The sequence below is a fragment of the Limulus polyphemus genome, unplaced genomic scaffold (genome assembly GCF_000517525.1).
Source record: "Limulus polyphemus unplaced genomic scaffold, Limulus_polyphemus-2.1.2 Scaffold1004, whole genome shotgun sequence".
NCBI lineage: Eukaryota > Metazoa > Arthropoda > Merostomata > Xiphosura > Limulidae > Limulus > Limulus polyphemus.
Genome location: NW_013666614.1, coordinates 43,513 through 57,094, shown reverse-complemented (window position 1 = coordinate 57,094; position 13,582 = coordinate 43,513). Strand labels below are relative to the sequence as shown.

The 13,582-nt window shown below is 33.9% G+C and overlaps 1 protein-coding gene across 1 annotated transcript in view; it reads right to left on the bottom strand.

Moving 5' to 3' along the window:
* LOC106461654 (junctophilin-1-like) overlaps positions 1-10,796 on the bottom strand; it is a 63,626-nt gene extending 52,830 nt beyond the window's left edge. Inside the window, exons 1-2 of the mRNA XM_013921499.2 lie at positions 9,326-10,796; positions 2,314-2,588 (exon numbers count right to left, since the gene is read on the bottom strand). Coding sequence (XP_013776953.1) covers positions 2,314-2,588; positions 9,326-9,737 — 687 coding nt within the window. The 5' untranslated portion in view covers positions 9,738-10,796. The remainder of the gene's footprint in view (positions 1-2,313; positions 2,589-9,325) is intronic.
* Positions 10,797-13,582: the final 2,786 nt, after the last annotated feature.

Here is a 13,582-nt window from a genome sequence, read left to right as displayed (position 1 = left end):
GTAGTTGTGGTGACTTAATAACTAATACACCTAATAAATGTCACCACAACTACTAGTAGACATAAAGTAACTAACAAACCTATGTAATATAACCAGGTATATTTGTAGACGTAAAATTTATTAGGTGTATTAGTTATTAAGTCACCACAACTACTAGTTTAGTTACTTTATGTCTCAAGTCTGGGTAATATAAACAGGTGTATTTTTAAGCACAGAACAACCAACATAACAATACTTTAACCATAATTATTAGTAACCGGCTTAGTAACTTGTACACGCGGACTAGTGTGTCCGTGATAATCAGTTGACGTGAAGTAACCAAAACAATGTAACAATGGTTATCTGTGGACTAATACAATTACAACACAAGAATAGCGCACGTGATTATTTGAAGACGTAGCTGATGGGCGTGCTTATTGTTACTCTCTTCCCAAATTTTGGCTTGTTAGCAAATTGCTCATCTCGTAATTGCATCAGGCAGCTTGTGATTGTTCTATGCAGTTTGTGATCCAAAGTCTCAAAATAATTCTTTATATCGTTATATATTAAATCTATTTCATTTATATATTACTGGTATGAAATTCTCGCGCTCTGCTGCGGGGTTCAAAATCCCCCTTATGATTCACAAAGACCCAATGTAATGATCAGGCTCCTCCATTATCCCCAGTTGCTTATATAGCTATCTTAAGGGGGTCCATACACTAAAAATACAGTTAGGACACCCGTCTGTGATAACTAAGCACGTGTGCTAAGTTTAGCTCCGCTACTTTCTGAGTGGGAAGGTACAAGCACAGTTTCAAAAATGGCGCCCCCGGGATCTCGAGGGTCACCAGGAACACAAAATACGACGTTATGTTCGAATTCAGCGACCCTGCAATCCTATTTCTTGAACCAAAAATTCTGCGTGACATTCCCATGGTAGGTGGTTACGCTATAAAACTATGAACTCCCCCCCCCCCCCGAGCCACCCAGAATCCGTTCAAACAAATGTTAATTAATAGATTATTTCCAAAGGTGTCTCTTGCACATAGATAAAATTATTCAGTCTAAAATGGAACGACTTTCATCAATTAAAGTGAACTAACATGTTACACAATATAATGTAATACACACAAGAAGGTTCTACCTATCATTATACAATTTTTGTTTTCAAATTCATATTTAGCTTTCAATCTTGCTTCCTTCATTTATTTGTAATAGTTTTTAGATACATCTTTAAACCTAGAGGGACACTCAATAGAGCGCATACCTCCGCCACGCAGCGTTGATCATAGTCGGTTCTCAAAAATACGAAAATGTGTCATCCGAATGTCCATCGTTATCAACGTACATGGACTATTTTTGTCAGGACAACGAGGAATAATATTCTATATATGTCCACCAAGTTTAATCAAAATCCAATCGTTATAGAGCAAAAATAGTGTGAAAAATCGGTCCTCGTGTTAACAGATAGGGATTTTATGGATTTTCGTGACTTTGCTGCGACATTGACACTCCATAAACGAATCGATTCTAAGTTGAGCCATAGTCCAAATGTACACCAACTTTTGTCCAAGTCCATTCATCCATTTTCGAGAAATCCTGCTGACAAAAACATATACACAGGGATGAAAACATAGCCTCCGCCACAGTGGCGGAGGTAACAAAGAAGAAATAACTCCTCTACGGTGAATAATATGATCAGTTGTTTCAACATAGATCGTTAGACTGAAAATATGAAGAAATAGGTGTTCTTTTTCGAAAATTTGTTGTTGCAATGTTACACATTATATTATCTGCATTCTGCCCAGCACAGACACTTTTATAACTAATGTTTACTGTTTTTACGCCAACAAGTGTAATATAGGATAGAACAAGTTATTTTTGAAAATTCTGGACCTATATACAATGAATTGTCTCCCGATAGATCAGCAGTAAGTTTACGGGCTTATGGCGTCAGAAACCGGGGTTCGATTACCCATCTTGGATAGAATGAGATAGCTTTGGACTAAGAAAACAGCTATCAACAAGACAAACAAAAATAAACGACCAATTTTTAACTAAACGATTTCTATCTTCATGTCAGCAGATGAGAGAAGATCAGACAGGGTATCTGTGGAAATCCTAGAACTTACATATACTGTTCACTTACCTGAAGTATTCCTATTTTAAGTGTGATAAATGTAAGATAAAGCAAGTTACGTTTCAAAATCTAAGAAATATACATGCCGACCATGTTCTGCTTTGTGAGATCTTTTCTTCATCTACGAACACTAAGTCAAAAAATGTTGTGTTTTAAAATATTATAAGCTGAATGTGCTGGCCACTTCTTACCTGAAGGATTGTTTTCTTTAAAGTTGAGGATTTATCGACAAGAGATCGTCTTCTGGGAGGAGGTTCGTCACTTTTCGCCTTCAGTACAAAGCCTCCCCGGCAGTCATCTATTTTTCGATTTCTTATACTCGCAGGGTCAACGTGGTCATGTTCCAGAGACGAAACAGAAAATCGAGCATTCTTTGGACGAGTATGTGAAGCCAAGCCAAAGGGGGCGCTATTACGTACACCGTAACCATGACGTAAACCTCTTAGCCACTGCCCTTGGTAAATGCCTGAAATAATTGTAATAGATGACAAATATGCTATCAGAAGAATCCACACCCTTTAAAAAAGCAATAAGAAATACAACAACAATAAACAAATAAAAAACAACCATTCTTCAGCTCTTAGTTGACCTCATTAAAGATCCACAATGTTCTAGAAGCGATGCTGATAAATATATCAAAATCTATTAGATAGATTTTCATCACAAGTGACAATCAATGAATAACATTACATGGGTATTGCGTTCTACGTCTAAGACTACGCGGGAAAATACCTAATAATAATAGAAATCGTGTTCTTTATGAAAGTTTCTCGAACACTTTACACACACACAAATATGTCCATAGTTATGCTATACAATGTTACTGTCCCAGCTTCTGTGCATACAGATTGTTAACAGAATACTTGACAATAAACAGATCTTTCCCTACATATCATCTTGTTTAAAACGTCACTGCTATAATTTCTGTCCAAACATATCACTGTTAGAACACTCCACAATAAGCACATCTTAGAGTCCTCCACAATGAACAGATCTGTCCTAACATGTCATCAGGTATTAAAAAGTCACTCTTATAGATTCTGTCCAAACATATCACTGTTAGAATACTCTACATTAAAGACATCTGTCCTTACATGTTACCTTTCTTTAAAACGTCACTGTTATGGTTTCTTTCCATACTTATCAACTGTTGGAATATTCCACGATAAAAACACCTGTCCTTGCATGTGATATTCCTATAAAACGTCACTCCTATAGTTGGTATCCTTACCTACCGCTCTTAGAACACTCTACAATAAACACACCTCTCCTTACATGTTATCTTTCTTTAAAACGTCACTGCTATAGTCTGTCTCTATTAGAATTATCCACAAATAACACATCTGTTCTTACATGTTATCTTGCTAATGTCACTATTACAGATTTTGCCCGTACTTATCACTGTTAGACTACTCCACAACAAACACATCTCTCCTTAAATGTTATATTTCTTTAAAACGTCACTGTTATAGTTTCTGTCCATACTAATCACTGTTAGAATACTCCACAATAAACATATCTGTCCTTAGATATTATTGTTCTTTAAAACGTCACTGTTACAGTTTCAGCCCATACTTATTTATCACGTTAGAATACTCCACAGCAAACACATCTGTCCTTAAATGTTATCTTTCTTTTAAACGTCACTGTTATAGTTTCTGTCTATACTTATCACTATTATAATTATCCACAATAAACACATCTGTCCATTCATGTTATCTTACTTTATTTGCTACAGTTTCTGTCTATACTTACCACTGTCAGAATAATCCACAATAAACAGATCTGTCCTTGCATGTTATCTTGCTTTAAAACGTCACTAATATAGTTTTGCCCGTATTCATCACTGTCAGAATACTACAGAAGAAATAAATATGTCCTTACATGTTTATCTTATATTAAAACGTCAATTTTATAGTTTCTGCCCATATTTATTTGTCACTGTTAGAATAATCTACAATAAACACACCTGTCCTTAGATGTTATTTTTCTTAAAAACGTCACTTTTATAGTTTCTGCCCATATTTATTTGTCACTGTTAGAATAATCTACAATAAACACATCTGTCCTTAGATGTTATTTGTCTTTAAAACGCCACTGTTATAGTTTCTGTCCATATTTACCACTGTTAGAATAATCTACAATAAACATATCTGTTCTTACATGTTATCTTGCTTTAAAACGTCACTACTATAGTTTCTGCCCATATTTATTTGTCACTGTTAGAATACTCCACAATAAACACATCTGTCCTTACATGTTATTTGTCTTTAAAACGTCACTTTTATAGTTTCTGCCCATATTTATTTATCACTGTTAGAATAATCTACAATAAACATATCTGCCCATACATGTTATCTTGCTTTAAAACGTCACTGCTATAGTTTCTGTCCATACTTATCACTGTAGAACACTCCACGATAAATACCTCTTAGAATACTCCACAATAAACACATCTGTCCTTACATGTTATCTTGCTTTAAAACGTCACTGCTATAATTTCTGTCCATACTTATCACTGGTAGAACACTCCACGATAAATACCTCTTAGAATACTCCACAATAAACACATCTGTCCTTACATGTTATCTTGCTTTAAAACGTCGCTGCTATAGTTTCTGTCCATACTTATCACTGGTAGAACACTCCACGATAAATACCTCTTAGAATACTCCACAATAAACACATCTGTCCTTACATGTTATCTTGCTTTAAAACGTCACTGCTATAGTTTCTGTCCATACTTATCACTGTTAGAACACTCCACGATAAATACCTCTTAGAATACTCCACAATAAACACATCTGTCCTTACATGTTATCTTGCTTTAAAACATCACTGCTATAGTTTCTCTCCATACTTATCACTGGTAGAACACTCCACGATAAATACCTTTTAGAATACTCCACAATAAACACATATGTCTTAACATGTTATCTTGCTTTAAAACATCACTGCTATACTTATTTTATTTTCGTTTTCTATACTTTCATTTTTAAAATACTTCACAATCAACAAATATACCTACATGTCACATTGCGATAAAAGATAACTGTTACAATTTTGTCAATACCAATAATTGCCAGCTTACCCTAGAATAACACATCTGTGCTTAGATACCATATCGTTATAAAACACTAGTTGTACCTAGTGATGTCATGTTAACCTGGTTAAATGTTGTAACCATAAATATTATACTGGGTATATCTGTCAATAAAAAACATTTTAAGTTTTACATAACAGAGTACTTCCTTTATTTATTTAATAAACAAATTTGTCCTTCGATGCCACATTGCTATAAAACATTAATGTTGTAGCTTCTATCCATATTTATCCTTACAAGTGGTTCTGCTATAAAATGTCACTATTGTGTTTATTGTGTTCTTACACATTAACATGTTAATGTGGCCTCTCTGATATCTTTATATCTCGAAACACAGTTCAGTGTTTAATAAACACCTGATAATCAATATATCTTTCATGGCTTTAGAATATTTTATAATGTATACTTATTTGCTGAATAAATCATTTTTTTTACATCTGTTGATATGAATTCTTCTTTAATCACAAATTATAATATTGATATTTAAATGATGTGTGTTAACACTGTTATATTTCACTCTCCAAATGCAAATCATTGTGTTAACATCTGCTGTTATTATGTCTTCGTCAAACTCATTTTATGATTTTCACAAATTTTATTAATATAATACACATATCCTTCTCTAAATACATTTCATTATCTTCACACACACTTCATGTATATTTTATTCGAAATATAATTAGGCTGAAAGTGGCCTGGAGGTTAACGTAACTCAGAAGGCCCATGGTTCGAGTTGTGATATGCCTTTAGCTGTGATAGTCAATCCCTCTATTCTGTTGAGAGTAGGAAAATGGGCGGCGAGTGCTAATTACTGGTTGTCATCTCTAAATGTGCCATTTAGATCATTCATGTTGAAAATACCAGTTCCGAAACACGACACAATTGATTTTCTTGAGACTTCCTAGCAAACACACCAAATACTTTCGGAGTGTGCAGCTCTTTCACTATATGTCTCATCAGTAACTTCATGATGTATAGCTCTATTCTCATATTCCATCCAGTAACTTCTTAGTGTGTAGCTACATCTTTATATTCTAACCAGTAACTTCATGACATTTGCAGCGCTATCCTTATATTTCATCTAGTAAATTCACAATATGTAGCTCTGTCCTTATATTCTAACCGCTAACTTCACAATATGTAGCTCTGTCCTTATATTCTAACCGCTAACTTCACGATATGTAGCTCTGTCCTTATATTCTAACCGCTAAGTTCACGATATGTAGCTCTGTCCTTATATTCTAACCGCTAAGTTCACGATATGTAGCTCTGTCCTTATATTCTAACTAGTATCTTCATGATGTGCACTCTATCTTTATATTCTAACTAGTATCTTCATGATGTGCACTCTATCTTTACATTCTAACTAGTATCTTCATGATGTACAACTCTATCTTTATATTCTAACTAGTATCTTCATGATGTACACTCAATCTTTATATTCTAACTAGTATCTTCATGATTTACAACTCAATCTTTATATTCTAACTAGTATCTTCATGATGTACACTCTGTCTTTACATTCTAACTAGTATCTTCATGATGTACAACTCTATCTTTATATTCTAACTAGTATCTTCATGATGTACACTCAATCTTTATATTCTAACTAGTATCTTCATGATGTACAACTCTATCTTTATATTCTAACCGCTAAGTTCACGATATGTAGCTCTGTCCTTATATTTCTAACTAGTATCTTCATGATGTACACTCTATCTTTATATTCTAACTAGTATCTTCATGATGTACACTCTGTCTTTATATATATATTAACTAGTATCTTCATGATGTACACTCTATCTTTATATATTAACTAGTATCTTCATGATGTACAACTCTATATTTATATATTAACTAGTATCTTCATGATGTACTCCATCTATCAATATACTTCATTCACTTAACACTATTCATCTTTTTATAACCTCTGTTAACATACACAAACGGATTTCATTGTTTTAACATCTCTTTTCAATAAAAATATCACTCAATACCCAATTGCCTTCACATGTTCTGTTACTACATATCCCTCTCCAAGTAATACTTACGACCTTGACATCTGCTGTTAATATTAGTATTTCACTCTACATCTGTTATTCGTGGAAGTTGCTCTTCAAAAGTTCTTAAATCTCTTAGTATCTGCTATTCACACACACATTCCTCTAGTAAAACAATTCCTTATTTTCTTATGTACTATTTATATAGATATCACTTCAATAAGAATACTTTGTCTGAAATTTATTACTAGTATACTGATTGCACTTCATCTATTACATAACGTCTCTACTAACATAGTCAGTAGTATCATCGTTAAGCCTTCACTTCTAACATAATCTATCACACCACCTCGGAGAGTAACTTCAGATATGTAGCTCTATTCTTGTATTCTACACAATAACATTAGGTTGTACACTTTACTTTTATATTACATCCAATATCGTTAGGTTTCACATTTTACTTTTATATTACATCTAATATCGTTAGGTTTTACACTTTACTCTTATATTACATCCAATAACATTAGGTTTTACACTTTACTCTTATATTACATCCAATACCATTATGTATTACACTTTACTTTTATATTACATCCAATACCATTAGGTTTTACACTTTACTCTTATATTACATCCAATAATTTCATGATGTTCAACTCTATCCATATATACACCACTATGTAACCTCAGGATTTTCAGCTCTATCTTTGTATTCCAACTAAAAAAACTCCAGAATGTGCTGTTCTAACTTTATATTCCACCCAAAAACTCCAGAATGTGCTGCTCTAACTTTATATTCCACCTAATAACTTCAGGATGTATTACACTGGCTTTACGTTCCATCCAGTAACTTCAGGATGCATTACACTAGCTATACGTTCCATCCAATAATTTCAGGATGTATTACACTAGCTTTACGTTCCATCCAATAACTTCAGGATGTATTACACTAGCTTTACGTTCCATCCAATAACTTCAGGATGTATTACACTGGATTTACGTTCCATCCAATAATTTCAGGATGTATTACACTGGATTTACGTTCCATCCAATAACTTCAGGATGTATTGCACTGGCTTTACGTTCCATCCAATAATTTCAGGATGTATTACACTGGCTTTACGTTCCATCCAATAATTTCAGGATGTATTACACTAGCTTTACGTTCCATCCAATAACTTCAGGATGTATTACACTAGCTTTACGTTTCATCCAGTAACTTCAGGATGTATTACACTAGCTTTACGTTCCATCCAATAACTTCAGGCTGTATTACACTGGCTTTTCGTTCCATCCAATAACTTCAGGATGTATTACACTAGCTTTACGTTCCATCTAATAATTTCAGGATGTATTACACTAACTTAACGTTCCATCCAATAACTTCAGGATGTATTACACTGGTTCCTGAAGTTATTGGATGGAACGTAAAGGTACAGCTGTAGCTTTACACACCACCCAATAACTTATAAACATTAATATTCAATAACTATGTAGCGGAAAAGTTGAAATGCTATATTCAATAATATAAGAGAAATGAGTTTAAAAAATGTTTCAAAATCTATTTATTAAATGATTTATTTGGTTATTTTTATTTCTAGTTAATTAATAACGCTTCTTTTCTGTTAGAAGAGATGCATTTTGTTTAATCTTTTTTTTTTTTGTCTTTTTTGTGTCTCGTTTTAAAGTACTAGACTGATTGCAGCTAAAGCTGTTAATTATTTACAAAATATTTTATTATCTAGTACGTGAATAACTTAAAGAAATGCAGCTTTAACAAGGTATTTAGCCTATGAAATCTGAGGCTCTAATACTATATTACAAACCCGAATACCTTCTACATGTATAGCTTCCATCTTAAATGTTGAGGGTGTACAGCTACATCATCATACCACACCCAAATAAGTTAAAGATGTATTCCAGTATAATTATATTTCGTCTAAATTGTGTGATGCACAGCTATTCGACTAGATCTTACTCAACATATTTCAAAGCATAGGTCCCTTCATATAAATATCCAGAGCACATTTTTTATAAGTATGTATGTACTATAGCTAAAAAAAAATTACTTGAATTTCTAGCAAATCTCGCTGTACATACCACCATCGGCATAAGTTTCAGATCCATATCCGTCTTGCAGTCCGTTAGCCCACGTTCCCTCATACTTTGCCTCCGATGTCATTGACTGCCGGACACCGTATCGACCTTTTAGCCCCTGGGTCCATTCTCCACGGTACATCCAGCTGCCACGGGTCTCTACTCCTAGGCCATGTCTTTTGCCGTTTTGCCACTGACCTTCGTAATTACTGCCGCTGGGCCAAGTATACACCCCTGACACTTCAAACCCATAGTGCCATGAACCGCTATATTCACCCTGCCCCTTGGGGCCTGTACACACACCATAGCCATGCGCTTTGCCGTCCTCCCACCCACCACAGTATGTACCCCCATCATCAAAGTCGAAGCGGCCGCCACTTGTGGTCGACCGAGACTCCCAGTGAGAGCTGCTCATGAGCTGGGGTAGCCAGGATACATATAGCGGCGTTCGTATCCTTGGACAATGTCCTTACACATACAGGATGAGCCTGTTCCTCTGGGGTCCTTCGTTAAAGGTAGGCCTAGCGAAAGGTCGAAGCGGCCTGGTGATCTCCGCCGCTGTGCCCTAGTATAGTATCTTGCTCCTGAGCACGGCCCGTGGCGTTCCTTTAGAAGCCAGGTTTTCTTGGCAGTGTCGTCACAAACGAACAGTGCGCACAGATCATGCGCAGAGTTCAGTGAAAACGCTAATAACATCGCCAGTGCGAGAATCGGTTATGACAAGAACGTCACAGTTCAGGGGTATAACGTCACACTTTCTCCAGCTTTGCTCCGTGTAAATGTGAATACAGGACCGTCATAGAATATACTAGTAAGCAAAAATTGCACATGAGTCAAATTGAAAAATAGATAGTTTGATCGGGAGAAATGCTTTAATGAACCAGTGTAATCCATAATATTGGCCATGCCATACATTAACATCTATTCTGTGGATTACCCATCAACCAAGCATCATACACCATCTCTCCTAGATAAAGCCAGTGATATTGGTGTTGTTTTCGTAGGCGTATGTGTGCTAGCATTCAAGGTATTAAAATATATAATATTGTAATCAATATAAATATTACAGTGGACTTTTGGAAGAGTTTTGTTACGCTACAAAATTCCCACAGATACGAATATTTTGTTATGAGACAATATTTCTGAGCGATGGATGTGATAGTATATGCACATAACACAGTGTTTATTGTCTACAGATATGCCATACAAAATGTGTTTTCAACGTTAATTTAATTGTAGTTTTATGTATAACATAAAGTTTTATTCAACTGGATTAAATCTGATGTCAATTACGTAAATTAAGTTGCTATCATTTGTGTTATTTTATTGGTTGAAGTATAACAGAAAATAAATTTCTACCAGAGTATTATTGAGAGGTGTATCTGGGAATATAGTGTTTAAAAAAGCTATTCTAAACTGAAACATACAAAAAAGTACTTCTAGGTAATAATTGTTATTTTTTTTATTGTAAATCATCATGTAAGACCATATATATATTTTGCAAATGTTAAATACCAGATGTTGACGTATCATGTATGGTATACACCGTACACCAGATGTTCTCTATAGCTACTCTTTAAGTTACTTGTGATCTGCCTGTTGCCACGTGTTGAGAGCTTAAAGAACGGAACAAACAAAAGATAAGACAACTGATAATATTTCTTGAAATAAATTCTCGCTCTGTTGAATATCTGTAAAGTATTTATTTTACTTTTTTATGTCGCTAGGGTTTGTTTATTTTTTAATTTCTAAAAGTTAGAATGAATAGAGAAACATACCAAAACATTCATCTGGGATTTAACCCCTTTGTACATAACAAATCTAATCATATACGATTTCAGAATGTATTTAACAAATTTTCGAAGTTAATTTTATTTTAGATATGAATCACGTAGCGTTGAGGATACCAAACATCGTTTCTTTAATTACCACTGACGCTGGTCAGATTTTAGACTTTTTTAGTCTTGTTAACCAACAGCTATAATACTATGATGATAAGTGTTTCGTAGCCTCTTCTCTAAGTTTCTCAAGCTAGTTTCCATCGACAGTTTTTTACTTACAAAGCGTAATTCAAACAAATCACGAAATTTTTACTTCCTCCAGTTTCTTTCTTTATTTTTTAAACAAGATAAAAAGTGTATCAAACAGCTTGTTTTTGTGTTAAAGTGTAAAATATATTCCTTTAGTAATATATTTTTTGCCGAATTAAAGTAATCTGGTGAATGTCCATCAAACTATTCGATATTTTCATAATCTTCCATAACAAACTTTCTTGCCTTTAAAAAAAGAAAATTTTTAAAAATCCTCCACCAAATATAAATTTTAAATGTTAATTGTGTCTTTATTAATAGACATGTATTAGTTTAATCAAGTATTTCGCAAGATGACAAAAGACACTACACATTGCACTATTCCTGTATCTTAGTGTAAAAAACAAATAACGGCTAAACACAGTGGAACAGAACAATGACATAATTTAAATATTTAAACTATAATATTTTATAATTTTAAAACATAAACAAACAGAGCTTAGGAGACAAAATATTGGATATTAAATGAGTTTTTTTCCTAGTAATACTATATTTTACTGCTTCTAATGACAACATGTAACACCATTCACAAATATTTTGGGTTTGTTCCTTTTTGTGTACCTCATGAATAATTTTGCTGAGCAGTTAGAGGTAAATTAAATGATTTGGAAAAATAATAGTTAAATGAATTTAACGGAGTAAAGTGTTAACAGTGTATCAGTGTTAGGCCTTGTTACACAATATCAATTCTGTTGAGTAACACAGAATGAATTAAATGTTATAAAAGTTAACTTCAAAGCTAACCGTGTTTGTTGCATTTTAAAAATAAAATTTTTATATAAATTTTTGCTTGTATGTCATCATAGCTCATTTAATTAGATAAACTATCATAAGTCAATTGCCTATGGCCTTTGAAAAGATGGCGGGCGTCACTTTCCCAAGTATTTGTTCATGCTGCCATCTGTTAACAGATAATGTAAGCATTCTCTATAAACCTGTTACAATCAGCTTTCACCCAGTTCACTCGGCAAGGAGTACACTTGACGGTATTGTCATCAATTTTTATCAAACAAAGAAGAGGAAAAGGGGGGAAGTATAAAAAAGTTTATCTCAGAGTGTTTTATTTCAACCTATTCCTGTAAGTTAGGCTCTTATTTTTGGGGGGTATGCCATCCTTTGTCAGTAACCCCGTTTTACTTTGAAATAAAATAACTTTGATCACTGATTTGGATTAAAATAAGGTTTAATAAGTGTCTTTAACACTTTAAAGCATCAACTAATGTTACATCTGTGCTTCCCAATAGATACAAGGGAATATTATAATTACTGAGGTATTTTCTTGCACAAAACTATGGTTTTTAGGTTGGCAAAAATGAAAGTAAACTTACAAATCATTCTCAAACTATTACAAGAAATTCGACTTGACAGTCAGCAGTTTTTGCCTGAATAGTTATACCTCAATGAATACTTGATTATAAAAAAACTTGTTTATTAAAAAAACAGACAAAGAAGCTATTCTTGAATTTTAAGTCTGTTAGTAGCTCAACGTTTCCCAATCTTCATTTTTAATTTCGGTATCTCTAGACTCGTCTAAAATCCTGGCATTTGTACACGAATACCTAAGCCATTCTCAGTTAATCTACAAAACTTTAATTTAACTAAAATATTATATAATACTTTCAGTCTCAGTTTTATTAACAAAATACTTATTGAAAAGGCCCGGAATGGCCAGGTGATAGGGCGCTCGACTCGCAATCTGAGGGTCGCAGGTTCGAATCCTCATCACACCAAACTTGCTCGCCTTTTCAGCCGTGGGGGCGTTATAATGTGACGGTCAATCCCACTATTCGTTGGTAAAAGAGTAGGCCAAGAGGTGGTGGTGGTGGGTGGTGATGACTAGCTGCCTTCCCTCTAGTCTTACACTGCTAAATTAGGGACGGCTAGCGCAGATAGCCCTCGTGTAGCTTTACGCAAAATTCAAAATAATAAATAAACTTATTGAAAAGTTATTGATAGACTTCTCAATGTTTTCCTTGTCCCGATAAGTTTCAGTACTCACGTATTATTTCTCTTGACTTTTTTTACAATTCTTTTACATTCTATTTTACAGTGCTTTATTTCAGTGTTATCAACATGCTTTAGTTGTTTCTTATATACTATTTTACAGTGTTTTATTTCAGTGTTATCAACATGCTTTAGTTGTTTCTTATATACTATTTTACAATGTTTT